At 49.9% G+C, this 24,723-nt stretch overlaps 5 protein-coding genes across 5 annotated transcripts; 3 read left to right on the top strand and 2 right to left on the bottom strand.

Annotated features, from left to right (window-relative positions):
- Positions 1–1,451: 1,451 nt before the first annotated feature.
- FIBRA_05730 (uncharacterized protein) lies at positions 1,452–7,121 on the top strand (the record flags this gene model as incomplete). Its single annotated transcript, XM_012327486.1, has 25 exons — positions 1,452–1,867; positions 1,924–1,941; positions 2,000–2,133; positions 2,185–2,253; positions 2,309–2,403; positions 2,472–2,507; positions 2,566–2,577; positions 2,640–2,897; positions 2,951–2,998; positions 3,060–3,150; positions 3,206–3,245; positions 3,295–3,373; positions 3,433–3,590; positions 3,634–3,653; positions 3,725–4,331; positions 4,393–4,651; positions 4,703–4,897; positions 4,972–4,997; positions 5,049–5,196; positions 5,263–5,424; positions 5,905–6,008; positions 6,063–6,162; positions 6,207–6,242; positions 6,294–6,334; positions 6,389–7,121. 25 exons carry the CDS (start codon positions 1,452–1,454, stop codon positions 7,119–7,121), a joined length of 3,885 nt encoding a protein of 1,294 aa, XP_012182876.1.
- A 225-nt stretch (positions 7,122–7,346) lies between these two features.
- On the bottom strand, positions 7,347–8,689 carry FIBRA_05729 (uncharacterized protein; the record flags this gene model as incomplete). The annotated part of the gene is made up of 5 exons (XM_012327485.1): positions 7,347–7,495; positions 7,555–7,885; positions 7,948–8,109; positions 8,175–8,337; positions 8,391–8,689. 5 exons carry the CDS (start codon positions 8,687–8,689, stop codon positions 7,347–7,349), a joined length of 1,104 nt encoding a protein of 367 aa, XP_012182875.1.
- Positions 8,690–8,719: 30 nt separating this feature from the next.
- On the bottom strand, positions 8,720–11,210 carry FIBRA_05728 (uncharacterized protein; the record flags this gene model as incomplete). Its single annotated transcript, XM_012327484.1, has 3 exons — positions 8,720–8,810; positions 8,859–9,632; positions 9,688–11,210. 3 exons carry the CDS (start codon positions 11,208–11,210, stop codon positions 8,720–8,722), a joined length of 2,388 nt encoding a protein of 795 aa, XP_012182874.1.
- Positions 11,211–11,474: 264 nt separating this feature from the next.
- On the top strand, positions 11,475–12,342 carry FIBRA_05727 (uncharacterized protein; the record flags this gene model as incomplete). The annotated part of the gene is made up of 2 exons (XM_012327483.1): positions 11,475–11,763; positions 11,834–12,342. 2 exons carry the CDS (start codon positions 11,475–11,477, stop codon positions 12,340–12,342), a joined length of 798 nt encoding a protein of 265 aa, XP_012182873.1.
- Positions 12,343–13,141: 799 nt separating this feature from the next.
- FIBRA_05726 (uncharacterized protein) lies at positions 13,142–24,350 on the top strand (the record flags this gene model as incomplete). Its single annotated transcript, XM_012327482.1, has 21 exons — positions 13,142–13,298; positions 13,347–13,523; positions 13,580–13,792; positions 13,863–14,095; positions 14,158–14,768; positions 14,823–14,982; positions 15,036–15,257; positions 15,311–15,907; positions 15,971–16,144; positions 16,209–16,398; positions 16,453–16,566; positions 16,615–16,827; positions 16,881–17,264; positions 17,318–17,525; positions 17,576–17,718; positions 17,766–17,887; positions 17,938–18,159; positions 18,219–20,894; positions 20,944–21,287; positions 21,346–22,944; positions 23,000–24,350. The coding sequence occupies 21 exons, from the start codon at positions 13,142–13,144 to the stop codon at positions 24,348–24,350; spliced, it is 10,110 nt and encodes a 3,369-aa protein (XP_012182872.1).
- Positions 24,351–24,723: the final 373 nt, after the last annotated feature.

The following is a 24,723-nucleotide window of genomic DNA, read 5'->3' as shown; positions in this document are numbered from 1 at the left end:
TAGCCGCTGTTGTCCATTCGACAGCGTATTGGCGCATGGACCAGCCGTTGGAGAGGGTGATCTGGACACAAGCTTTGACTTGGTTGGTATCAACTTCGATGAGAGTGAGCTGGGCATATGCCTCCAAGTCAGGGATAACATATGCAATTCCGGGGATAGAGTTTGTGATAGAATTGGGGGGAATAGTGAGAGTGTCAGTACCAGTGAAGTTGTACTGGGGAAGAGGGCAGATGATGCCGTTGAAGAGCTTGCACAGGTCTATGGTGGTATTAAGTGGCTGCATGCCATAGACATTGAGATAGAGGTTGGCAGTCACGTTGACATCTGCGAGCTGCGGCAAATGGGTTAAAAATAACGTTGGTGACGAAGAGGGGTTATATAACTCACGACGCTGGCAGCGGAAACGTTGAAAAAGATGGAACTGTTAGCTCTGAAGTAAGTAAGGTCTAGCTGGTCTATGAGAATCTCCTCCGGGGGTGCACAATAAGAAACGGAAGACGCGACTGAGAAGTCAAGTCAGTAAGCGAGCAGGGATGTGGAGGGGAAGCAGGACGCACAGAGAACTTCCTGGCTGGCACGGACGAAAGAAGAGAAGAGGAAGAGGGCGGGGAGGAGGGAAAGTCGCAGCCGGGCGACAGAGAAGAACATGAAGGGCGAGTTGGAAGCAATGAGGAGAGGGGGGGGAGGGTGCTGATCTCACTACTTAAATCCCTGTACATCGGTGAGATTGACCGAAGAGGAAGACAAAGAAGGTTTGTGAATTACCTAAAAGTCTATTGTTGTTGTTGATGTTGTTGTTGCCGGCAGTGCGGATGAGAGAGGAAGATTGTCAAGGACGGAAGGAGGAGGCTAGGGGCTGAGAGGGGTGTTCATATACGACTCATGAGATCAATTGCAAGTCTAGGGGATGACCGACACCAAGGAGAGGAGAGACGAGGTTGCTGAACAGGACGCGCGATGGTTTTATCCGAGTCCACTGCCCCCTCCCTCTCGGCTGTCCCCGGCGTCCTCCCTCTTATGGCACACGCGTTCTCCTCGCTCTTCCGCAGCTGGCGGCTCCAGCCTGGCAGCATGTTCATCACATCTCCCTATCATCGCCCGCGAACGCCCCAACAGCTGCCGCCGTGCTTATCCAGAATATATTTGTCGAAGGCTGTTCTCTCCATGCCGTTTGTGCTCTTCGATTTCTCGGTGCCGCACGGCGTGTCCCCCTGTACTGTCTGGTCGTGTCTGCCGCAAGCCCATACGATTGCGACGCTATGTTCCTTCGACTTGATGCGGGTCCAGAGCCATATCGGAAAACATAGCGCAGCCAATCCGGGTCGCGAGCGCTAACTCAGTGCAGCCCGGGCGCCGACGTTGACCGACCGACGCCCTTCTATTATTTTCCCCTCCGCTCTCGTGTCCCATCGCGTTCTGCACGGGCCTCGATAACTTCCACATCGCCGAGCATGGAGCAGGCGTATGCACGTCGTTCTCTGCCCCAGAGAGTCCGGTTTGCTACAGCTGTCCTGCTCATCCTCTGGTCGCTAGCGTCCATTTCGACCGGCATTCGGTCTTCCATCCTCTCGGAGACTCATCCATCGGCGGTTCCTCTCCACGCCGCAGACATCATTCATAAGTGCAAGGCGCTCCGGGCCACGCCTGGACCTCCCGCTGACTTCGCTGACCGTACCAAATCGGACAGATTCCAGCCGGGGACGCGTCCGATCCTCATCCGCAACGCTTCCCTCTGGACCGGTCGCGTGCAGGGTCTCGAAGTCGTTCAAGGCGATCTCTATATCGACAACGGTCTCATAAAAGCCGTGGGCTATGTCACTCACGAGTCCATCGATGCTGACAACGTCTACGTTTTGGATGTCCATGGGTATGTTACGCGTCAGATCCTATCTACCTTTAATGACATTGCACCACGTTCACTAGGGCATGGGTTACGCCTGGGTATGCAAACACATTCGAACTTTCTCGTTCTAGGATTATCTTGACGCATCCTGTGCAGCATTGTCGATCTACACTCTCATCTCGCCGTCGACCCGTCGCCTACTTTTAGCGGAAGCTCCGATGTCAACTCTATGAACGGACTCATTCTGCCCTGGCTCCGCTCTCTCGATGCTATTAATACACACGATGACGGTCTGTCCCCACACCGCACCGTTCGATGGTGAGTAGGCTGAATATCCCTAGGGTTCGCGGACACGGTGTCCGGTGGGGTCACCACGTCATTGATTCTCCCCGGCTCCGCTGATGCTATCGGTTCGTTCCTCCATTGACTCGTCATATACGAGCATGCTAGACATACCCAGTGCAGGTGGGCAGGCATTCGTAATCAAACTCAGACCCACTAAAGATCGTACGCCGACGTCAATGCTGCTCGAGCCTCCGTTCACGATCAATGGTTCTGTTGTGGATCCCAGTCTGCGGCCGAGATGGAGGCATATTAAGTGTGTCCGATTTTTGAACCATTTGGACAGCCACTGACCGGAAATAAAATGACAGGCACGCTTGTGGTATGTACCCGTCGATTTCAGAAATATAACACTATAATCATTACGACATGTTTACTAGGAGAGAACCCTGGTAAGGCGCTCGGAAATGGGGCGACTCCAAAATTGGCTAATTGTTGCGCCACTCCTCGTTAGCTCGAGTATATTCTGGTAGTCGCATGGACACAACTTGGGCTTTCCGTCAAGCGTGCTTATTCGCCCTTCATGCCCATGAATGACATCACACTGATGGTCGACGTTTTTAGGTACGATCATGCTCGCACGATCAAGCACGCCCAGGACGAGTATTGTTCGGATGCGTTAGCCGGCAACTGGCAAGCGCTCACTGGCCGAACTTTCCCGGAGGACTTGCAGTGGGAGGCATTAGTCGATGTTCTTAGGGGGAGAGTCAAGGTGCGCGATGCACACCATATAGCCTTGCAATACACTCACAAAGTTCATCCTAGGTCCAAACACATTGCTATGAGGCAGTCGATTTTGATAGCTTTGTTCGAGTACGTGGGATGTCATCGTGTGTCTACATGGCATTTGAACGTATCTCACGTCTTTATATAGTTGTCCAACGAGTTTCAATTCCCTGTTGCAGCATTCCACCATGCTCACGAAGCCTATCTCGTTCCGGAATTATTGAAGAAAACATATGGTAGTATTTTCATATCCATTGTATTTCTCTTTCAGTACTTACTTTACGTTACCCACAGATCATCCCCCTGCGATTGCTATGTTCGCTGCTTTCTCGAGGTAATAATGAGTTATGATTTGTATCGGTCATGACTAATATCCGATTCAGGTACAAGCGGGAGGCTTACAGGCATTCTGAATATGCTCCTCGCATACTCGCCGACAGTGACATTCAAGTGGTTATGAAGGTAGGTATTTTTTAAAAAAAAGATATGTTTGATTCTGACGTTTTCATGCCGGCTTGAAGTCCGACCATCCTGGAATCGTATCAAGGTATCTGTTGAACGAGGCAGCTCAGGCTCATTACTATGGCCTTCCGGAGAACATTGCATTGGCGTCGGTTATTAGCACACCTGCGACTGTATTGGGTTTGGATCATCGCATTGGATTCCTGAAGGAAGGCAAGTGTTGATGCTTTGTAGAAGACGATCTGCTACTGATCAAACAGCCGATCAGGCTACGATGCAGGTTCGTTCTTTCCAGATAGATTCTGGATAGATTCTGGTGTATCCCGCTTCTCATCTCCATCTGTTCACTAGATGTTGTCGTCTGGGACAGCCACCCTTTGTCGTTAGGTGCCACGCCTAGTCAGGTCATCATTGATGGTATTCCTCAAATTAGTGTGCCGCATACTGTCAAGAAGCCTGCTTCGTATCAACATGCCCCCAAAACGCCCAATTTCGACAAGGAGGCTGTGGAGACGCTCAGGCATAGCGGTCTTCCGCCTCTGAAGGCTGCACAGTCGACGAGTGATATCGTCGTGTTTACGAACGTCACACACGTCTGGGTGAAAGACGCAGCCCAGGGTGTTGTCGATTTGTTTGCTATGAGCAACAATGACAACCTGCAGGGTACCGTAGTTGTAGCCGAGAATGGTAGGATCGTCTGCTCCGGCAGTTCGGTGCTGTGCGCTTCGTATGTCACTCACCCAGAGGCTGAGGCCATCGACCTCAAGGGAGGCTCCTTGCAACCTGGCTTGGTCTCTTTTGGTTCTGCGCTCGGCCTTCAAGAAATTTCCATGGAGTCTTCGACCACTGAGGGCGTGTCTTATGACCCATTCACGATGGAGGTACCGTCTATAGCTGGAGGATCTGGGTACATGCCCAGAGCAATCGACGCATTACAGTACGGAACGCGGGATGCACTGTAGGCCTATCTCATTTTACAGGTGGGCGGACATTAAACACTTAACTATTGTGATCGACAGGCTGGCTTATAGGCATGGGGTCACTGTCGGGGTCACTGCGCCTGAGCGTACCTCCCTCCTCGGTGGTCTTAGTGCTGGGTTCGCGCTGGGGTCTGCACACAAACTTGAGAGGGGTGCTATCGTACAGGAGGTGACTGCTTTGCACATTCAAGTTGCGCACCAGGGCGCTCCAAGTGTCAGTACACAAATAGCAACATTGAGACAGTATCTCCTGCACTCTGTCGGAGAAGGCGCGAAGTACTTTCAACAAGTTGTCAATGTGCGTCCACTCCATTGGGCTCTCGCCACACCGCTGATATAGTTGGAGTAGGGCACACTTCCGCTTGTAATTGATGTGAACAGTGCAGATATCATTGCGACTTTGATCAGCCTCAAGCGTGAAGTGGAGGCAAGTACGGGCACTGCTTTAAAGATGACCATAGCGGGCGCTACCGAAGCCCACCTGCTCGCAAAGGAGCTCAGCGAAGCTAATATTGGTGTGATCTTAACACCTGCAAGATCCTACGTATGTCTTCCAATTGATGCGTAACCATGCCTGCATCTAATCGAAGCTTCCAATGGAACGACGTCTTCCTATAGCCGTACGACTGGGATCACAGGCGCACGTACGTTGCACCTGATGTATGCTGGATGCTAAATGTTAACCGTCTTGACAGCTTGCCCGGGACACCCGTCACCCAATATAGTGCAGTCGCAGAACTGGCGAGGCACAAGGTTAAAGTCGGCCTGGGTCCGCAAGGTGTGAATGGTATCTCCTCCATGAACACATGGGCCGTACGCAACCTGCGCTTCGACGCCACATGGGTATGTGACATTTGTTCAGCACGCTCATGTATGCGGCTAGGCCATGCTAACGATGCACCGATCTAGGCGTATATCGGGGCTCCAGATATCTTCACCAAAGCAGATGCCTTCGCCCTTGCGTCGTCAAACATCGAAGATCTGCTTGGCGTCAAGACTATTCCTGGTGAGGAGGACCTCGTAGCGACGACCGGGGGGGATCTACTTGGGTTTGAAGGGAAAGTCACTGCTGTAATTTCCCCAAGAAGGGGACTAGTTGATTTATTCTGATATATACCGCAACGCCGTACAGTATGAGATACCAAGCATTTTGGGGGCATTATTATTGCATTCGTGGTGACTCTGCCAGTAGCCACAATTGCTCCTTCAGTTTGGAGTAACATTCAATTTGCATTTGTAACTGGGGTGCATGCGCTCGCAGTTTCCAGCGGGCATGACAGCTGCAGTGCTCGATAGCTAAAATCTCGGGTCTCAGACCTCAAGGCCTCAGGCCTCAGGCTCTAAGTGGCGCGCGGGCGCTCACTGCGTACAATGTCTACTACAGCCTCCACCTCCGGCGAGGCAGTCTCGGGTCGGTCAAGTTTGTCGACAGCAAATGCATCCAAACCACCCGTTGTTCAGCCCAGTCTGGGAAATAGCATCATCGTAAATTCTTGTCAGGTAGATTCCTTCTCGCTTGCTCCGATATCAGGAGGTGTTGAACGCGTATAGCGCGGCAATCCGATATTGGAATCCGTCAGGAATATAGGGAAGGAGTTCGGCGATATTGTTGCGGATTATCAGGTTGGAAGGACGACGGGTGTGTTGTTCTTGAGGTGAGTCGTCGGTCTTCGAGTCTACGCCCATTCGTATCTCATTTCTGGTGACAGTTTACGATATCATCGGTTGCATCCAGAATACATCCATCAGCGCATTGAGCGATTGGGGCGTTCGTACAACCTCCGAATTCTTTTGCTCATGTGTGATGTGGTGAGTGGTGTTAATTAGATCACTATGCATATTGATAGTTGCAGAGTGAACACCAGGAGCCTATCAGGGAGCTCACCAAGGTTTGTGTGACAGCCCTCTCTAGAGATATATTTACAGATGTAGATGCTTAGGTTTGCCTCATCAACAACATGACGATCATGGTGGCTTGGAAGTATGTTGCCTCGTTCTCATGCATACGTTGATCCCAACTATTGGTCACTTACAGTGCCGAAGAAGCTGGTTTCTACCTATCCACATACAAGCAGTTCGAACACAAGCCGCCAGACATGATCAAGGAACGTGTAGACAAAGATTACTATTCGATGCTACGAACTGCCCTGACTTCCATCAGCAAGGTCAACAAAACTGACGTAGAAACTTTGCGAACATCATTAGGCGTGGGTATTATACCCTTTAATTCCGTACTCTACTCTGAACTATCTGCGCGGCAGAGTTTTGCTGACATTGCAAGGGCATCGTCTGACCAGCTACAAAAAATGCCAGGTTTTGGACAAGTCAAAGCTAGAAGAATTGTAGATGCGTTCGAGAAGCCCTTCCGGAATAGCGCAACAAGCACCTTGTCTTCGCAGCGCCAGGCTGGAGCAAACAGCGACAAAGGGAAAGGAAAACAACAGCAGCCGGATGTAACATCGACCGAGCCTGCCGTTGTCGTTTCACGACGAGCTAGGGATCCGAGCCCCTTATGGGACATCGGGCTTGACCTCAATGACCATTCGTCTCCCGATGTAGAGGCAGGACCTGCAATTGAACACCATAATGCTCTACAATCTTTACTGAGTCCAGGGAGTAGAAAACGGCCGCCCAGTCCAGTGTGGGATATTGAACTGGACCTCAATGAATCTGACCAGGAGAGCGAGGCGGGACTGGTCAGAAGCAAGAAAAGAAAGACAGACGCGACGTTCGGTGAACCTTCAGTTCTTTTGAAGACTGGGTCATAGTCGTATAAAAAAAGGGAGATGTATTAAATAACGATACAGTTCCTGTCGTCTGTGGCTGAAAGTATGTGTGCTGTTGTGCTTAACAAATATATCGTAAATGGTATATAACGAGATGCAGTAGCATCATGCGAACTACTAAGTTATGTGAATACTATGTCCGTATCCAAGTGAATGTAGAATACCGCCACTAAAAAGCACGTCATCTGCGGTCTTGGCTGCTGCTGTTTACTTTCTCGACTGTCCGAAATAACCGTGTAGATTTCGAGGCTTGCCTGAGCGGAGGCTAGCTGTTCTCTGATAATACAAACGGAAGGACAACCGCTGTAAGGCCGCCTTCGCGCGTGAGCGGTCCAGGTGAGCAGCCCGGGTGTCCACTGAATGCAGAAAAATTAGGCGACGAACGTTGGTTAAAACATTGAGTAAGGTAGCGTACCAATCTTGCCATGCAATCCATCAAGCACAGCCTTGATCTGTTCTAGCCGTGTAGGAGGCGCTTCCCTCGAGCTCGAGCCCTTCTGGGGAGAGGTACTTTCTGACTCAGCAACCTCGGTCGAAGCAGCTTCTAAGCGAATGCCGTTCTCCAGCGCCACATACGCTTCGACGTCATTTAAGACTTTGCTAAGTATGTCGATATGGCAGACAAGATCGTCGTAGTAGTTAACCGTCTCCAAGTTGCCTATAATATCAAAGAGATCACCGGAGCCAGTTGGTGGTGATAGCAAGTCGACGATAGGTGAGAGCGGAGGCAACGACTTATACGAGGCCTGAAGATATAACAATCTAAGTTCCCATACATCTCTCAGAACTCCCTGCCACTAGCACTTACCGGAGAGGGCATATCGGTGTTGAGGAGTAAGCAGTTCGCAAGCCACCGTACGATACGGCCGGTGGATGGACATCCACCAGGCATCAAAGACAAAAGATATGCACGATTGAGAGGGCTCAAGTCTTTCGCAAATTGTAAGATTTTAGAGCACACAGAAACCTCCTGCAAGAGAAGCGAGATTTGTTTAAAAAGGGTGCGATAACCGATGCCTGATTCCTGAGACTTACTATGTCAATAGGACCGTCGCCACTACCCGACAGCGTCTGCCCAAGCAATTCGATGGCAACAATGATGTGTGACCTCAATTCGGCAGAGGTTGATCGATCCAGAGCAATGAAGAACATTGAGAGCATGAAGTCGGGTGCATCGTGAAGAGATACTACACCACACCTGAGGAAACAATGTCAGTACGAAACAAAAATAAATCATGGACTGCAGCTCACCGTGCCAATTTGCTGACCAGAGATACGAGGCGATCGACGGCGACTTTTCTCTCAACAGGCTCATATATTCGTTTTCCAGTCATCCGCACCGTCCAGCCTGCAGCTTCCAGGACCGCAGCTTGACTTCCTAGACTAGCGAGGATATTGGGGATCATGGGATCGAAAAGTCTCACTGAAGTTTCCTCGAAGGTCGTGCAGTCACACCAAAACAGTACCAGCTGGTAGGCGGGTCCGCTGAAGGGTTCTTCAGGGCACATAGCTTTGATAATAGCAAAACAAATGATGTTAAATTTCGACATGATCTCCTCTCAAAAAGGTACTTGCCTATTTCAAACAGCCAGGGCAGCAGTGCGCAGAAGTGCTGGGGTTCTAAACATGCAAGGAATTTCGACTTCAATAAGGAAGTCAACCTGGTTTTGTCTGAGTATATATAAGCACGGCAGACAAGCACAAGGCTTCAAGGCGTACGCACCACCCGCGACTACGATGTTGTACAAAACGTCAAGTAATGGATGTCCATTGACTTTGCTTTGGTCTAGAGGGAGGGATGGGAGGCTGTCGACCTGCATAGCTTCGCCATGCTGCTCTTCCCCAGAAACCTCCCAAAATGGCATTCCCAGGAGCCGCGGTATCCGCCTTTTTTTTCCTTTCGCAATTCTGTTCTTGCGATCTTTGACCAAAATAGGGGCGAACTTCTCTCCTCCCTTTTCACCAAGCATCTTCTCATAATCCTTCTCATCCAGTTCGTCAGTCTCCTCACTGTCGCTCCCGTCAATGTCGGTATCTGTCATAGGTTGTGGACTGGAGGACTTCAGTTTGAGACCTTGCGCCCCTTGTCGAACAACCTCCATGGCGGCACGCTCGTCCGCCCATGCAGGATCCACATCCGAAGGATTATCGTCATCAAAGTCTAACACCATCTTTTCCTTCTCTTTCGATGAGGACGCGACGGTAGCTTCAGCGATGCGAAGGGCGTTTACACCATTACCGCGCTTGTCCGCAAGCCGCTTCTCCCTAAGCAGCGCGTCCAAAGGATCGTTTTTCCTAGATACTCTATGTGTGGATGAAGTATGAAGGCTAAATAGCGCAGGCAATTTCTCCTCAGTCATGGTATTGTGCTTGGACGGTGAGCGCCGACGCATATTGTACCGTGGAGAACCCTTCTTCGATGCCCGGGAGCTATCTAAGTTAGCAAGCGGCGAGCTGACCGATCCAACTTTTCTGAGGGGAGATTGATCCACACTGTAGTATCACAAAGTCAGTCGGGGCTTTGATAAAGGACTATCGCTCTACGCACGCTTTCCCTTTACCTTTGACAAGTACAAAGAGTTTATCCATCGACTCTAAATCCGAGTCATCGCTGCTGTCCTCAATTTCTTTCAGATCAACTGGTTCTTCTTCAGGACTCGAACGCGCCGCAGCAAGAACTTTGGCCTTGATGTCTGCTATAATCTTCGCCGTTTTCGTCTCAGGGTCTAGAATTTTCGGAGTCACGGGAAGAGGAGAGTCACTCGACATCGGAGGCGTGATTTGACGAAGCTCGGTAGGCGAATGAAAAAACTCTGAACGAGTTTCCTTAGGTGTATTCCGAGCGGAGACGACAACGGAAGAAGCAACAGATGTTGTAGGATCTATGCGCCGTGATGACAACGTTGACACAGAACTACACTCGCCTAACTGCAAACTGACCTCAGTTTCAGAATGAGGTACATTGGGTATTTCGCCCGCTGTTATATGTAGACTGGGGTATGCGCTGCCTGGAAAACATGGAGGTCCCAGTGGAATGTTAACATCCATAGCAGCACCATCTCCATGATGTCGAACATCGTGGTCAAGTGGGTCCAAATCTGTGCCGAGTGATTCAGGGGAACATTGTTGACTTGAAGGGTGAATCATGGCTTGTTTCCTCCACCTCTCTACAGAGTCCTTGATTTCTGCAGGATTTTTCTTCTTGACCACGACAGGAAGAGACAATTCCTGTTCGTCCGACTGGCTGCTTGGGATAAGTTCTTCTACATCCGCTTCATGGCCGGAGCTCAGCGGGTTAGGATCGAGGTCATAGGGAGGAGAAAGACGTGCACGTTTGGGAGAAGCAAGCTCTTTACCTTTACCGCTGTCGCTGGGAGACGGGAGTGCGCATTCCTTTGATGTGGATAATTTACTACAGGGTCTGCGCAACGGCGACGAATTCGGGTCTAGAGGGGAAATCCCTTTTGAGGACGGAGGTACCCTCGGAACACGAAATTCGCCCAGTGTGTGCCCGTTGTCACTGTCAGACTCTAGTATTCGCTTCCGAGGCGACTTCAGTTTATAAGGAGAACGACGGCGAGCGCGCTCCAGGGACAGGTCCGACCGTAATTGAGAAGTAGAAGGCAAAAGCGATGTCTCGGTGGAGATGCTTGCAGCTGGCGGCGAAGTCGCAGGCACGACAGCGCTAGGCGCGATTTTTGAGGGATAGGTAGCAGTGGGCCGAAATTTTTGTGGAACAGGAGCCACGGAGTCACTAGATATAGATATGTGTGAGGGATTATCGGAGGAGATAGTGATGTGAGTGGCTTCAGAAGAGCTTTGAATGACAATAACCTCCTGATCAGAGCGCGGAGGAGCGTCGACTTTCTTCCGCCTGTTTGAAACAGGGGCATTGCCCATGGTCTTATTACTCCCCGACCTTGACGCTCGGCCAAGGGGGTCTGAGCCCGGCGGGGACGAAGGCGGGGCAGACTGGGAAGACTGTCGAGCAAAAAGATCGGGGAGCGAGCCACGGGCGAAAGGACGAGGGTTGACCGTCGGCCGTGCTGGGGCAGCGCGTTTCCTGGTCATCGTCGAGGAGGTTGTGGACGGCGTTGTCGCGAGCCTCGATCCACGCGAGACGCGACGCGTCTGGGACCCCGGCCACGGCTCAAGCACCACCAAACGACCGCTGCAAGCTTAGGCGCAGGCGCACCCGTCTCTGCTTCTTGCTATTCTCGCCGCTGTGAGCGTCCTCGGCCGTCGTCCGCGCTCCGCCAGCAATCCTCGAGATAAGACGGACATAGATGACATGCATAAGCATGACGGCCAACGAAAGCATATCATATCTTCCGTATGTCTGCCTTCTGCCAACTCATCCACACTCTCACCTCTCACTCGCAGCTGGAGTCCCTCCTGTACCAGTTGCACGCCCTCTCCTTCCTCCTTTCCCCCTCTATATGGATCTACCTTTGCAGAGTCATATCCCAATTTCACTTCGCCAGGCCCCGCAACATTGACTCCGGTCGTTCCCTGCGCTTCTGGTTCGGCCTCGTCGTGCTCTTCAATGTCGGTGCGCTGTGGTCACACACGCAGGAAGGCGCGGCGCAGGGAAGGTCCATTATCCTCGACTTCATCGGAATGGGTGCGCTCTATCATATTGTATATATCGTTTGATTGATATATTCCCGCTTGTGCCGCAATCACACGATCAGCACATGCGCCATCGAGGTTGCAACTTGTATCGCTCGACTTCACCATCATATTCCTCAACATGCTGCTCACTACGATTGCATTTGAGACGTCTCTCTCAGCTGCCGTGCCACCAGACACCCCCGACCCCCTTCTTCCGCTCCCCGCTACACCAATATCCCCACTGCTGGCCACATCCACAGATTCGATGGTCAAGGGCCCCGAGCCCATACATCTCGGGTCACAATACATCATTGACCTTCGACCATCCATCTTATGGAATCGTCTAAGGCATCCTCCTACACCCCCTCCCACACGCGAGTCTGCACTGAATGAATTGTTACCCCTTCCAAATACAACGGCGCCTTGGAGAATCTCGAGAAGCTTGCAAGTCATACTACGGGCCAGGCAGCAGCTCGTCACACGCGCTCGAGCTACGGAAACGGGCACAGAACCGGTACAGACGGCGGAGGATGGCACGGGGGACAGGCAGGATATACCGGGTGCATTGGAGTCTGAGTCGGACGCGTAATTACTATACTTATATATCTGCGCTGAGTCCTGGAGTACAATACCATAAGCTGACACGCTTTCTTCAACTCAATTTTAATGTACACTGACCTGATTCTTCGAGAAGCTATCATCCCAATTGGGGTAGTAAGCGCAATATCATTTGCGTCTCATCTATACGCGTTCAACGCGTTCTTCAACTAAACACGACAAGCATGGCACTCTAACGACGCACTGCTTCCCGTAGACATGCCCCAAACCTAGAAAACTCTTCCTTGCAAGCATCTTGCTTGATATCCGTATAAGTTGCCAATATGCACTTGCCGTAAGCCGAAGCCTGCACCGAACAAGTGCTAGTCGAATGTAGAGCTAGTCGACGCAAGGGTGTGAGGCTGGTCAATGACTGCGGCTGCATGCTTGAAAGGTGGATTCGGAGGCAAAGAGTCAGCTAGTCACTAGTCAAGCTTCAAGTCCTCGGGAGTCGGGTCCCGGGGTCTCGCAATTGGTGTGAGTGCGGTCATGTGATTTCATTCGCGTTACTCGGCTCGCGACTTGAAGCCGACTCCCTCAGGTTCTCCTCAAGTTTTCCAGCCAAGTCTCCTCAGCCAATTCGAAATATAGTGCAAGAAGGCGCAATTCTGAGGCTGTCTGGCTTCCTTTGTCGTAAACTTTAGCTTACTACCCTGTCCTCCAACATTGACAGCTCCTACTACTGTGCTTCGTCTGGGTCGTGAATGTCTCCGCCGCTACACTGAGACCGGCCCTAGTCAAAATCAGACGGTAACCGTGATCCAGTGACTATCTTCAACTTGCTATACAGCATGCTGAACATTGTACTTCTTGTGACGCTGATATGCATCATTGTCGCATTGGTTCTTTACTTGTTCTTCTGGAACCGTTTCGTAGCATTTCTTTTAGGGCTCGTCTTCCGACTTGCATTCTGGAACCAGGCGGAGTCTAGCATATGGGTGGATATTGGTATGTTCCTACGTTTGCAGGTGTCTACTGTTAATTATTGGATCGTAGGCTCTATACATTTCTCGATCCTAACGGGACGCATCCTATTCAAGGATTTGCGATATCATTCTAGCAACCAGACCATCAAGGTCGTTAAGGGTATGATAAGCTGGAGGTATTGGATACGCAGGCCCGCAGCGGAGGAGGACCTCAGTCATGCCCAAGTAATAGGCGAAGATCTAAGTCGTATGACGCCATCTGTATGAACATGCATCCATATACTTATTCACTTTGTCCTCCAGAGAAGGAGCGTCTTCCTCTGTCATGTCGAGTCCACATGTCGTTGCAGGGGTTTGAATGGTTCATATATAACAGAACTGCAGCGTATGACAATATTGTAGCCCAGATGGGAGACGATCTTCCCCCCACTCCAGCCCCTACACCTGCTGCACCTAACTTGGATGCTAGAGATGCACTTCGCAAGATATTCAGTAAGACGTCTGCAGCGCCCGATGGTGAGTGCAAATATTTTGTGGTTCTTGTGCAAATCTTGCTTACGAGCTCGGGGATAATCGGTTTCGGCAGCAACTACCGGCCCTACCATATCTTTGGTGTCTTCCATCTATCAGAAATCGCCGAGCTTTATCAAACGTGCGGTCAACTGGATTAAGCTCCAGGCGCCCAACTTCGATCCCAAGAATCTCCTTCCCATGGGGATTGAGGTCACCAAGGGCGCCATCATTTGTGGAAATGCGTCTACACCAAGTCTTCTGGTCGCCCAGTATAGTAAAGCCGAGGGGACATACGGCATCGTACAGGTTTGTTCAGTGAGTTGGCATCCAGTGATGCGGAGAGTAACTGTAGCGTCCTTTACTTATAGGCAAGATCAAAATTTGACTTGTATAAGCAACTCCTCAATCTCAACTTTCGCAATGCCTCCGTCTATTATGTTGAGAACTCTGACTACCAGGAGACAATGAGAACTGTCGGCGTCAAAATCGAGGAACAAATCAGGGAATCACGCAGCCTACCCCTGAGGCAATCAACTTATGTCTCCTTTGACTCATTTGAGAAACTTTGGAATCGTCTGGAGTTATGGGCTGCCGCAATGCCTCGCTCGCGACTCGGTAAACTTGGCAGATATCTGCGCCAGTTCTTCGGTTATCCATCTGTGTCAGTTACACATCCGTCTACACCATGGAGTTGGCGTAAAATGCCAAAGAGTTTGGACGACGAGACTCCTCTCGGAATAGATTTTTCCACGCTAGAGTATGCGATCGAACGCAAGATCCTCGAAGCACCTATACTTGAGATCCTGTATTATGCTGATGTAGTCGGGGTCGTCCCATATGAACCCTTACAACCGCCTACCAACTCCGAGGGCTCAGATCCTTTTGACATTGGGAATGGTGACCTTCCGCCAGAGTGGGGCGTGGATTTTGTTGTGAGGGGCGGGTTTCTACGCTATGGCCCTTGGGCGGACCGCCAGAGGTAAGCCTGTGGCCAGTTCAATATTCTATACCTGCCTTTCTTATGTGAATTTAGGGTGATTTTGCAGCATTGCTTCTTTCCGCCGACATTTCACGATTTAGAGCCAGCGGCGCGTCTCAAACCTGGAGATACACGGATGTGGACTGGCCTCAAAGTCTTCGTAGAGTTGCGAGAAGGTGTTACGCTACATATTCCTTTTCGAGAAGCTTCTAAAGTGAGAGCGACCCCTAACGTTTCTCAGCCCTGTTACACACTCAATCTCAACAGGATTGGCAATGGGATGGCAAAGTTCATGTACCAAATAGACCGCGCAGAAGGGAAGCCGCTTCAATTCACATCAAAGCTGGCGATAGTTCTACCATCAGTTACATTTTGCCCATGGTGGTCAGTCCTTCTGGTTATCAGCCGATTCTGGAGGTACACCTTGATACTGTAACCGTCACGTCGAGCCTTAATGATATTCGGTTGGTTTCTGCGGAGTCTTGCAGGGTATTTGGGCTCATTCTGATCCCACCTGTGATGCTAACACATAGATGGAATAGGTCCGGTGTCATCTACCTTCTCCCCTTCAGTGGAATGGCGAGAGGCAATGGGCGTTTGCTGTGTCGCTTCGTCAAACGGACTTATACCTCCTCAGAGATCATATGAACATGCTTACCGACTTAGGAAAAGACTGGAGTTCGGGGCCCCCAGTTGACTACTTTCGATTTATCCCGATGCTGTATACTGTGGAGCTCGACTTGCACAATTACGAACTCAACATGTACGTGAATGACCACAACATTATTGATAAGCCACTCATCAAGGAGGAGAACGGCACGTTTTTATTCCCATACTTGTCGGATTATTCTGATTCTCTGATATTAGCCTTGTTGAAGTTGTGCGGAACGTACCTCTCAATCAACGCTCGCCTTCCATCCCTGCGATATCGGCCAGAAGCGACGACTGTATCTTTCGGTATTGAGGCTCCGAATGCTGTCATTAGCCTTACATTACCGCGCTGGAACTCCTATACCTTGTACCCCGTACCAGATCGCACCGAGATAGGAAGGATAGGTTTGGTCAGCTTGGATGCGTCATACCGGTATCATGCAGAAGTACGCCATGAGAACATGGACCATCTCAGGCTTGATTTCAAGGTACATCCAGCTGGTTGCTTATGCGTTTACTTGTGATAGGGGACGCTGATTGGAATAATTTAGGCTCGTGATGTGGTCTTCAAGGCATTTGGCTGGACCATCAGACACTTCCTAATCCTTCGCGACAACTATTTTGGCTCCTTCACTCATTTTAGCACTTTGTATGAGTATCTTGAGAAACGGAAAAAGGGGCAGCCTATTGGAGATCCGATCGAGCTGCAATACAGACTGGGAAAGGTGTGTTTTTGGCCATTGGGAAGGTCATATACGATCCAACTTCTGATATCTTGCGCTAAACTAGTCTAACTCCATGGAATTGGAGCTAAATCTCAGTGTAGATGGAGGCTTTATCATACTCCCAATAGGGCTTCCGGGTTATGAAGCGCATAGCCCCGCGCAGGCTAAAGTTGGGCCGGCAGATTTGGGTTCTTGTCTGGTGCTGAGCCTCCCGGACTTGCAAGTGGGGCTTAGAACAAATGACTACTATATGGGTGAGAGGTGTCCATAACTCGCCATGACGTGAAACTGAGTACTGTCTCGAGTAGACATGTCCTTGAACGTTGGCACGTTGCAAGGCTATCTTGAAGATCATTGGCTAACCAACGTCCGCTCGGATCGCAAGTCTTCTCAGAGGAACAAGGACGTCATTGTTATTGATTGTAAGTCTAATATGAGTAATCTCACACGCTTATTCACGCCCGCATCAGCGTTGGGTATAACTGCGAACAGGTTATTTGGTCCCCAGCCTCAGACTTCCACTTATGTGTGCATTTGGGAAATCCACGTTAGCAACGTCAAAACTGCTTTATCCACTTACCAGTGCCAGTTGCTTTCGGCACTAGGAACTTCCTTCAGTCTGAATTATACTGACCCACTCAACGCGCCCGCAAGAGAATTTGTGGTGCCTACGTATCCAGACGGTGAGTGCGCTCTGTACTTGTTTATGAGAGTGGACTGATCCAAGTATATGTAGTTACATTCTTGAAGGTCACTTTCGATTCAGTGAATGTTATTTGTCTAACGGAGCACTCAGCGGTAGAAATTATTTTGCCGCGTGGATGTCGCTTCGATAGTAATGACCTCCCAGGCCAGTGCCATCGGAAAGTACTCAGCTTTCGTCTACCTAGTGCAACGCTCAAGGCTTTGGTCACTACGAAACAGCTATCGTATACCTGGTGCGAGGTAGCAAGGATTCAGTTTGACGCCAAGCTGGATATATACGTGGCTCCCCCGGGATGGCAAGACAGTGCTCGCGCCCAAACCGAGTTCGTCACCAGCCAAGACAAGCTCACCGGTCGTGCTAAGGTTCTGTATTCCCCGCAAAGGCTAGACCCTTCGAATGATAAAGTCCCGTCAGGTAAGGACCATAATCATAGGTACATTATTTACGTGTTCATAATAAATGTCCAGGACGTGGTTTGCTAGATAACGACCTATATCTTCCTCAGCTCCGCGTTTCATCCAGATCGCATGCGAGGAGGGTCGGTCACTCTGGTATCATGGATCGTCTGGCCAAGAGAAAATTGATGCCACTCAATGAGTATTTATCAGCGAGTCGTCAATATGAATCCGACGGAGACGAGGGTGTTTCAGAGGCCGATCGTGATGCTCGCCTAGCGTAAGTGCTATGCGTGCCTCTGCACCGACTATACTGACGAAAATATGCAGTAATTCTCGCCCAATACGTTCGTCTCATACAGATTGGTATGGCGAAGACGAGAGTGCATTCAGCGGAGAGGAATCTGACGATGATGATCTCACTGATTCCGCCGATTCCGATTGGAATAGTGACGATTCATGTGGCATAGAGGGTAAGTCAGTAAGCTGTTCCGTCTGCCTTAAACTTAACGGATTTCAGATATTTCACCTGATGGGCCTTGGCCATCGGTGCTACAATATCTGGACGTGACCTGCCACTACAAGGAATCAACTCTACGGCAGCCTTCATTATGGGACGGTTCACCTTTCTCACTTTGTCGAGTACGCATATCATGTTTGCGAGTAGGAGCTCAACTAATGTGTCACCTTAGACTCCAAATCCTAGAGTTCAGCGGATGACTCATATGACTTCGTCTTCCGTGCACAGAAGGACATCGCATTATGATATCGATCTTCACGCGATGAGGGAACCTGCGGATCGCAATACCCATGCATCTGTTGCTCGCTTCCTTTGCGAGGATGGTGTTAATATCTGGTTGACGCCGTTAGTCCTCTTGTTCGTGAATGAAGTTGTTGAAGACGTGAAGCGCAACGTATGATTCTTGGTTCAACCTTTCGGAACAGTGTTTTTTCTAATCGTTTAAAATTACAGCGGCTAGGTCCAGAGCTTCGCATAGACATGCTATTGGCAAAATACATGTCTTTGTCCGATACAGAAGGCAACGACCCACCAAGTCAGATCACGGTGCTCGATTTTTTGATGTCCTCTGTGCGTGTGAGCCTTACGCAAGCCATCACGCGGTCGACTTCCACCAAGGAGGGCAGCCGATCACGAGCTCGAGAAATCCCGAAGACAACTACGACACTGGCCTTGGAAGGCTGCCACGTCAGTGCAAAGTTTGTTCAACATAGCAAGGGTCAGACCCAAGGCACATTTTCCTCGTCGATAGAAGATTTCTCGTTCAGCCTCAAATCATATCTAGGCCTCAAAGTTCCGTGGACAGAGTCTGGTGCTGCTGTCCCGACGTGTCAGATCTCTTTAGGACGCAGTGTATTCAATCTCACCGAAAAGAAACTGACTCTATCGTTAGGCCAGCTGTCCACGACCGTAGATCATGCCACCCCAGAGCTAACCCTCGCAACCGCTGTTGTTACCCTGCAGCTTTATAGAGCAATGATAAACACCAAGGACAAGATTTCCTCCCATATCCCTGCTCTGGACAAACGACTTATGCATGAAATTTTGGCCTGTTCCCGCCAAAGAACATTTATCGACCCTTTGTCTGCCATTCAACCCTCCTATCTTGTACAGAAGGGCTTACCGGACAGATTGCGGAAAGATAATGCTTTCAAGCTCCTCGTTCATTTGCGTAACTGTCTCCGATATCTAGACCCTTCAGAACGTCAGGCCATAGTGAACTATCAACTTGAAACCCCGCCTGAGATCACTGTTCAGGACATCATACTCTTGGTCGATACCCAGTACCTGAGCCACGGCCTAGACGAGGATGCGGCGAATCCATCCGGTCGATCGCTCCTGAACAAGCTCTTCAGTAACGCTGCTACTGAACTTGCGCAGGACGGACAGATTCACGGTCAACCCCCTATCGACATTGTCATTTTGCAAGCAGGAAAGTTATCGGTATCCATTCGGCATGATGCAGGCGGAGCTAGTTGTACTGAGAGCAAGCTCTACCTTGGACCCCTTGCTTCCAAAATACAATTCAAGTCTCCAGCAGTTCTTCATCTGTCGCCATCTAACACGAAACGGACTCCTCCCACTCTTTCACTCCATGACGAAGAGCACCCCACTATCCGACATATCATATTGTCGATCTCCTTGGACTCCCTAGCTCTCGACATCTATCCTAGGCTCATATCCTTTTTCGAAGTGGTCGTGCGGATGAATAGGCGATACTCGTCCGCTCTGGCAGCAACTGATGAGACCGCGTCAGAAACAAAATCGCCCTTGAACCTCCCAAACAGACATAAAATTCCAACCGCTATCGGCTATTTTGAAGCTGCATTATCCGTCAAATCTCTGACGTTTAGGGCAGCAGCAGACAAATTGGCACTTGAATTCAGCATTTCTGGTCTTGGGGTCGCATATACTTCCTTGCACAAGGACGCTCTAGCCACAGAAGGGCGTAACTCAACAAACTTCTCGGCCATTTTAGACGAAACTGCCTTTCGTGTTTGTGCTACCAAGGAATGTTGTCGAACAGTGGAGCAGAAAACACTTGCTTCACTCATCATTCGAAGGAGCAAGATCAGCCTTGTAGTCCTTCAGGAGTGGCAACTTATCTCTAGATTGGAAATAGTCCTCGGTGTTGACCAGGTGGAGCTTAACGTGCCTCGCAGCGTGCTGCGTACATACCGCTTTGTGGAAGAATGGAGAGCTGACTACCTTCCTGGTATTGAAACTGCTTTTCAAACCTTGGTATCGGAGCTAGGATCTGACAAGCCGGGCTCACCCTCGTTCAGAATATCTCAACGTGGAGCCACCCCCTACATCCAAGTACACATCTCACTCTCATCACTACGCATCAATCTACAAATCATGCTGGGCACGTGGCTTTCCTGGAATGTTAAGAGGGCTACCGCCTACCTGACATCTTCTGTCAAATTCCATCAAGGACGCAGGTGTACCTTTGGTTTGCAAATGGGGCCACATCTCGCTGAAATTGTCTCTCGTGATGAGACGAAGTCGCACGAAGCATCGGATGTACGCATTCAGCTGGAACTGCCCGTTCTTGCCCTCAAGGGTCAATATGATGAATCGGGCTTCCAGGGTTTGGTATCGGTGGAATTCTTTCACATTATGGTTAAGCCATCTGATTGGGACATTATCCTCTCCGTCCAACAGAAGTCAGGTCAGGATTTCAATGATCTCCTTCATCTGATCGAGCAAACGAGTTCAAAACGATCAATGGGCTCTGTACCAGGACCTGGTCTGGCCGCAACCAACACAATGAAGATCAGCGCCTTTGCAAGGATGAAAGGCTTTCAAATCGGCCTCGAAGGGCATTCCTCGACAGTCCTCTTGGAATGTAACGACATTAGCGGCAGTATAGAAAATCAGCTTGGATTAGCCTGGCACATTCAATTGTCTGATCTAGCGCTATCTCTCGCCACACGGGCAGGGGAACGAGTTGCTTTGGAGAGAGGTCACCGGTCAGCTTTCGTTACCATCGACTTCTTGGTCAAAATGAGGCATCAAGCCACGACTCCCCGGGGACAAAGCCTGCAGTTCGCAATTACTAAAGTCCACGCCGTCATGCAGCCGACATCGATAGGTGAACTTGATGACTTTGTTGACCACCTACAGGTTAGTGTAGCAGAGTAGATCGAGTCGGGTTGACACTGACGCTCGTTAGGGTGAGGTTTTGTTGCGGCAAGCAGATCGTGCTGACGAGCTTGCACGGTTCAAAGAGAAGACGAAAAGCATAATGCGATCATTCGACGTCAAGGTTGGCGAGAGCCAGCGTCCAAGATTTTCCTGGATAGATCGATACACCATTTCTTCGACTATCAAGAATATTGGCGTAGCTTTCCCATTGGCAGCCAGCCCCTCACTCCGAATGAATCGATCAGGGGGTCAAGATGTTGCTCCTGCAGTTCGAGCCTTCCTGTTTTCCATCAAATCACTGTCCTTTGGCGCACAGCATGGTGAGAGCGGACAAGCTACTATGCACGGATTCGCTTTTCAGTTTGTTCCTCGGTATGCTCTCTGCATCATCTTCATAGATTGATATCTCAAGACAGTGCCTATTTTGTAGGTTTAGGCAGTCAATTCCAACTGATTTTGCTGGCGATAGTCATAATACTCGGAACAGATTGCTCTACCCCGAGATGACAGCTAATCTTCGTTCCGAGCGATCTTCTGCATCACGCCGCATTCGCATTGGTGCGGACGTAAGCGGATTTGTGTTGGATATGGATTCTTCGATCGCCGACTATGTCTTCTCACTCATCGATGTTTACCACCAGGGTGTGGACCGTATGGACCGCTTGACAAGTAACATATCTCGTCCGCAAGTCGGAGATCGCGAAAGTGATACAAAATCGGAATCTAGGCAAATACAGCCTCAATTCGAGTCGCTGCCGACTTCCAACGTCCTCTTGTCGTTCAAATTCGCTAGTGGGCGTCTTCGAATGCATAGCGGGAGGTACAAGCACGATTCATCGCGAATCAGGACGCCAACCTCCACTCACACCTTTGTTGCTCAAGCTCATGGAGAAATTGAGGCTGAGACCTTCGATCTCCCTGTGGTCTCTGTTTGGGGAGAATACCGAGCAATGTCGGCTTTCAGGAAGTTGACTGGATCATATCACGAGTCTGAATTGTCAACTTTGATGTTTAAGAGCACAATTCACTCCAGCCAAAATACGTTACGACCCACACTTCTCTCATTTCTCACCGACCTCGTTACTCGCATCGAAGATCGCATGAGACAAAGCAGCCGACCGGATTCACTGTCCTCTCCATTCAGAAGTCACGAAACCCTTCCTTCTGCGACTGCAAGTGACATAACGGACAGTTTGGATGATGCCATGTCAGGTACGAAGATTAGCCTGAGCCTCCGAATCGATCAGTCCAAGCTGGAGTTGACCTGCCAGCCTGATGTCAACGTCATTGCCGGACTCCATTGGGACAGTGGCGGTTTCATTGTTGATATTGCTCCTGGTGCTCGCCGTGTGACGTTCTCAGGCTCTGTGGGCGGCCTAACCATTGGCCTCAAGCATGGTTTTTTGAGCGAGGATTGTGTCAGACTTGACGCACGCAATTTGGCTTTCAACCTGACCTTCGCGAAAACTGGACCCGGTCGAGAGAAAATCTCAAGTTCCATCTCTGTAGTAGTAGACACAGAGTTCTCAGGCAGCATACGCTTTTCCCGCCTACAGGATGTATTATGTTTCAAAGCAGTTTGGCTGGATCGTATCCCAGTTTTCAGCAGTCGGAATGTCGCGATCCCAGGTACTCCCAATGCAACGAAATCTACAGGGCAAAGTATTGCCCGCAGCTCACATCAGGAACTTACAACGGCTGTTATCCTTCGCTTCCGTCAGATTCACTTGGCCGCGGATCTTGGACAATCTATCAGCCTTATACACCTCAATGTTGACGATATGCTTGTCAGGACAAAAATATGCGACGCTTTCTCAGAGCTCACCTTGACCATATCCCAGCTAGCTATGGTGGCGTCAGGCAACGTGTCAGGCAAGATATCGGCCCCCGATTTTCGCTTCCAGTCCATGCGCAACTTCGGCGGCATTCCCGGTTGCGCCTCGGGGAACAAAATGTTGGATCTTGTCATAACCACTGGAGTGTTCAGCATTGAATTGGAATCTGAGTTCCAGAGACTGATTCAATACAGGTGTGCCTAATTTGCTTGAATGTAGATTTCTAACCGACGGATGCCTATAATCTAGGGCGGAACCTATCGAGGTAAAGATTTACGACGATTGGTCTGCGATTTCAACACAAGTTTCACCAGAAGACCGGCATGTCGATGTGGCATTCACCGTTTCCGGGTCGGACGTGGTCATAATTATGAACGTTGGCACTATCCCAAAGCTCGTTTCTTACGCCCATAAGTTCAGGATGACATTGGACAATCAGCGCGAAGGCGCTGGCCGTGAGTCGAAAGCTTTCAGGGTTGCAAGCTCCCCCAAACCAGACAATCCATTATCGGCTGTGGCAAATGCAATGCTCACTTCCACTCGCAACCGCTTGAAGGAAGAGGCTGGTTTAACATATACCGTTGGCCAGCGCATGAGCCTCAGACTCAACTTACTGCAGTTAATTGTTTTCCCTCGTTCAATGCGTGACCTGGAGTTGGCTCAGTTTATTGGACATGACGTCCACGCTCGTCTCGACCGTTTGGTTGAGACTAACGCCTTGCCTGCAAGACGTGACCTGCGACTGTCCTTCTCATCCATCATGACTTCGAGGATCAGTCAACTAAATCATGCGCTAGTTGCGAAAGAGAACGCCGATGGGATCAAGCAATGGCTATCAAATTTAGTCAAGGATGCCCCCGAGGCGATTATATTCGGGCTACCAACCATGGATATACAGATGCGAAGCGAGGAAACTGCACAAGGAGGCAAGAGAGTCCTCAGATACGATTTCAGCAGTAGATTTAGCGTCAAGAAGGGCACGAAAGATACGGAAGATATTTACATCAGTTTAAACATGTCTCTATATGCTTGGCTCACTTCGCTTCGCAAGACGTTCGCTAGGGAGATGGAGCAGGTGCAGTTAGCAGGCGACATCCGCGGCGCAGCGAACGGCTTCACACAACAGACATTCCAGCGCAAACGAGGGAACGACTCAATTTCCTTGCGACCCGAAACTCTTGACACTGTTACCGCGTCGAATGGTTTGGGAACATCCACAAACGACGATCACGTATCATTATCTTCTCCAGTCTCGCCCTCTAAGCCTGCATTCAATCCATCCTCTACATCGAAGCTGATGGCGCTGCCAACGTCCATTGGATCAGACCTACCCCCACCACTACCTGCCAAATCACTCGGCCTAACGTACGAGCCACGCGAGCGGTCCATTGAGCGACTCACTATGAGACAACTAGGGGAAGCCACTCCAGATGTTATGCATCCGTTCTTCATGAAAAAGGCAGGGTTCAGTCTAGAGGATTCGCTGCCACAATACGTGCACGAATATGCCACGTTGCCTACTGAGGAGATCATGAAGGCTTTACTTAAGATCTATAGCAAGCAGTTAGATTCTAATCAAGATATCAAAACGGACGTTTAAGATAAAAGGAGTATATAACTTATGATATGTTTATAGTACAGACGGCGTACTCTGGATGATTGCGACGCGTACGGTACAATATATGTGGATCAGTATATGGATTATTATCCCTAATCCACTTGATGTTTGTTTCCTATACATCGTCCATATTGTATGTAATGTTCTGTCAGCATGAAATCGGTTGATTACTTTGAACCGGAGCCACCGACATTGAATACACTAAGGAGTGCGAAGCACCCATACAGTAGACCAACCGGATATGCAACCAAAAATCGCTGATCTGACATCCGTAACACAGCCACGAAGATTCCTGATGCTGCATACGTGCACCACAGAATCGATAATACTGACAAAATGTAGCCCAGTGATCCGC

This window comes from Fibroporia radiculosa, assembly GCF_000313525.1.
Source record: "Fibroporia radiculosa TFFH 294 genomic supercontigs, scaffold5148, whole genome shotgun sequence".
NCBI lineage: Eukaryota > Fungi > Basidiomycota > Agaricomycetes > Polyporales > Fibroporiaceae > Fibroporia > Fibroporia radiculosa.
Note: the sequence above shows the minus strand (reverse complement) of the source record. Positions and strands in the feature narration are given on the sequence as shown.